At 40.5% G+C, this 3,942-nt stretch overlaps 1 protein-coding gene across 1 annotated transcript in view; it reads right to left on the reverse strand.

Moving 5' to 3' along the window:
• Positions 1-486: 486 nt before the first annotated feature.
• Positions 487-3,942, reverse strand: part of LOC104624269 (sperm-specific antigen 2-like) — a gene marked incomplete at both ends in the record, with an annotated part of 11,207 nt that continues 7,751 nt past the window's right edge. The window contains one exon of the mRNA XM_010291597.1: positions 487-559. Within this exon, the coding sequence (XP_010289899.1) occupies positions 487-559 (73 nt within the window). The remainder of the gene's footprint in view (positions 560-3,942) is intronic.

The following is a 3,942-nucleotide window of genomic DNA, read 5'->3' on the forward strand; positions in this document are numbered from 1 at the left end:
GCTACAAGAGCCAGTGCACAGAGTTTCCAAGGGAAGGACTGCAATTTCCATGTCGATGCAGAGACACTAGTCTCTGTGCAGCCAGCTTGCAGATGGAGCAGTAGCGCATAGGAAAAAGCTGGATGTATCATGTAATTTAGGTTTAAAACAATATAATTTTAGTTTAAATGGGTATCTTAAATTACAGGATCTGCTACAGAAAAAAAATCCCACACAATCTGTATTAACATTTCAGTCCCTCTGAGCTATCATCAATTGTACAAAAGTGAAAACAGCCAGTGAGGTTATAAGGCTGTTGTCTTGCCTGTAATTTGGTTGCCACTTTGCAGTAATGTTCTGTGATTTAGCTGAAAAAGAAACCTAGATCTTTTTTTATTTCTAAAGAGAAAAGAAACTTTAGAAGTTTTAAATATCTGATTTCAGCATTTCAGAGAGGGAAGGACACTCAGCAGACCTCTGTCTCCCAGGAGCTGGAAGTCTACTCACCTTTCCTTGACTTGGTCACTGCCAGCTGGTGAGAAGCTGGAACGTGTGGCAGATCCCCCTCCGTACTCTGGATCTATCGGGAAAAGGAGACCAATATTCTGTCAGGCCAACTGGAATATGTTCCTGTGCTTAAGAATGACCAAGCTATATACATTGCACATGCCAGGGCAAAAAAGTTGGTTTTTTTTCTCCAGTCCAACAGCTTATAATGATTAAGGGAGCAAGTAACATCTCCTTGTTATAATAATAACAACTTGTTATTTCATCAGGTACTCAGCAATGCTCCTGGAGAACAGTGATCCATAGGACATCATCCCTTACTCACAGTGCAGGGCTCCACTTGTTACATTCTTCATGCAAGAAGACCTAGAAATCACATCCTGTGACAACACTGAGAGTTCTCAGTTCCTTTTTGATGGAAGACTAAAATAATTGTGTGAAAACACCTTTGACACCTTTACACTACTGTCTGTCCCATTCAGCACTCTTGGCCCCTCATTTGAATATAAAAAACAAGCAAAATACATTTAGAAAAATATATCAAGAGATCAGCACATAAGAATTGTCATCTGCTGCCCTACCAACTATCTCCCACAAGCCACCAATCCTCCAGAAGGACCCAGACCCTGCCAGAACCTACTCCAGACTTCACCACGCCACTACTCGTGGAAATACTTCTTGTGTCTTCCTGTACAAGAAAGGAAGATAATGTATTCGGAGCCATGCAGATTTCAACTGGGAAACTTAAAATTACATGAAAATTAATCCTATTAAGTAATCACTTTGTAACACAGCCATATTAAGAAAGCAGTTCTCAGACAACCGTTCAAACAATGAAAAGAACATGCCTAAAATCTCAACAGGGAGGCCTTCATTTAGTTAAAAACCTAGAATACGTTTTCTCTTTTATGTGCTCCAGAAAAAATCCTAATGGTTCACATGCAAGTCTACATGCACAAAACCCCCAATCCAACAACCCTCAGCTCTTCCCTCTAACAGGCTGCCTGCCTAATTTCAAAACTACCAAGCAATGAAATCTGCATCTCCATTCTTGATCAACTTAAAAACACAAAATCAGGAGACTGATGGTTTTAAGCCCAAATTAGTATTTGGCTAAAGCAGCAGCTATATTTGCATTGATATCATATGTCTAGCAGCCACAAGGGTGCATTTTCTCAGTTACAAGGGTTTTGAGAAGTACTTGGCCTGAACATTAATAAGTGATAGCATTACTCTTGCACAATAAGTTAAGAGGCTTCTGTTTCTTTAGGAGATGAAGGCTGTACCAAATGGGTAAACCTTTATTTTGTCCAAATGCAGGGGAGCATAGAAGGGGCTCACTGTTTAAGTTTTTAAAAAGTTAAAAAACAACAAAAAAAAAGGAAGAGCAAGTAATCTTAGAGGCCCTTTGATCAGACTGGCATTCCGGGAAAGCTGTCTTGATTCTCCCAAACCTCCCAGTTGCCGATGGCTAACTTTGCAGCCTCCCAACAGCTAAGCCTCTCCTCATCTAAATACCCTCCACCTCCTGCCCTTGTCTGGGAGATGGCATCCTGGCTGCACCCACAGCACGGCGCAGCTCCACGAGCGCACCGAAGCACTCCCCTCTCCTTCCCCTGTCCCTTCAGCCAATACTGGTGCTGGTGAACGACCTTCAGGACTGTAACTGGCCGCCTCAGGAGCGGGTGTTTGGGGGAAATCCTGCCCTGACTCACTCCCGCACTAGCTATCTTCACAGCCACAGACTTCCGAAGGGCACTCGAACCTCCAAGGCATTCGTAAGCATGGAAAGAGCTGCCTTGATAGATCTGTCATCTTTCGTACGTGTATGAATGCACTCCAAGCCAAGCTGGGAAAACGGGAGGAGGAGTTATTGTCACTATTTCTAATACAGTTTATTATTCATTATACCCTGCCTAGAAACACACAAAAATAAAATCATGCTGCCAGGTATTGTTCTAAAGTTTCTTCAACAAAACCCAATCCCTCCCTCCCAGGGATCTGTAGGCAGTTGATATGTATGTATCATATTGTGTAAACAAAAATTTACCACAATCCCACCCCACATCGCATGTTGCCTTGCCAAAACAGCTGTGTTTATGTACTGGCATCATTGCAAAGTGTGTCAACCAAAACTTCGCAAACGCATTGCATTTGGCTTGTGCAGAATTCGGCAAGTCCTCTTCATGTCATAACCCTTTACAGTCCAACCTAGTCTGAAGGAAAATTCCATTCCTTTTTTTTTTTTTTTTTTTAATATATTAGCTGTTTCAACTTTGCCCAAGAGCACCAAAAAATGTATTTCTCTTCTGGGATATACGGCAAATGCATTGCCACTCAGACCCCTCCCACTGTGTCAACACAAATGTCTGTGCAGCTACACAACAAACTGGATCAAGAAAATTATCCAACTGAAAACTAAGCCAGGAAAAATAAATCAATCAAAATACACTGGGTTTCTTTTTCCCTCTCTCAGCTGGACCAATCCTTTGTTCTGGGTTGAGTAGATGGCCACACAACATGTGAGTGATGACACACAAGCACAAACAAGTGGCAGGAACTACAAAAGGCTGGATTACCTTTTCCTACTTAATGAGTGCCTTCAGCTACAACATTAGTCGATCTAGAAGAGCTTGTAATGACAATAAGACACTAGATGCAGTATATACTAAACCATCACTTCATTGCTGTAAAAATCAGGGGTTTTCTATTCACTTGCTTTCTTCACTCATTTCACCAATGAAATCACAGTCCTTCATTTTACATAACTATTTCACATAGACAAAAAAATTAACTGCTGAACTGTTAACATGAACCACTTTGAAATGTGTCCACAAAAACATCTACTAATTTAAGACAGATCTTACAATTCAAGGTGTGAGCCTACACAAGACATTGCATTCTTGAATTTGTAGGCTGCACGTTTACTAGTCAAATAAACAAAGCACTTACAGGAACCTGGGAATTAAAACCCCTTTGGGACATTTATTAATCAAAAAATGGATACATACATTTATAAAGATATTAAAAGGCAGCTAGCACAGAATTTGTAACTAAGTCATAGCCAAAGGCACGTCAAACAACAGCTTTCAGAGTGCTAATTTCCAGAGACTAAACAAATTGACATACAGTAGATTGTCATCAAAACCAAAAGTTGCACAAGATGAGCACCTTACCCTACATGATAGGTCCTTTCCCTTTCATGCAACAACACTCTTGCTCCATCCACAAATTCATCCTTAATCAATATCAATTGATAATCTGCATTTACTTTTAGGCAACAAAAACAATGACTTCCAGTTAGAAATTTAAGCAAAGGAAAAATGTAAAACCAAAGGCTTTTATATACACAAAGCCTAATCTAGATCTGTTTCCACAGAAAAAGTTCCTAGCAGTTTTGCCAGTGACTGCGATTACCTGAGCTCAATGAAAAAAAGAATGAGGACTTTCCTGCTG

The sequence above is a fragment of the Phaethon lepturus genome, unplaced genomic scaffold (genome assembly GCF_000687285.1).
Source record: "Phaethon lepturus isolate BGI_N335 unplaced genomic scaffold, ASM68728v1 scaffold55327, whole genome shotgun sequence".
Classification (NCBI taxonomy): domain Eukaryota; kingdom Metazoa; phylum Chordata; class Aves; order Phaethontiformes; family Phaethontidae; genus Phaethon; species Phaethon lepturus.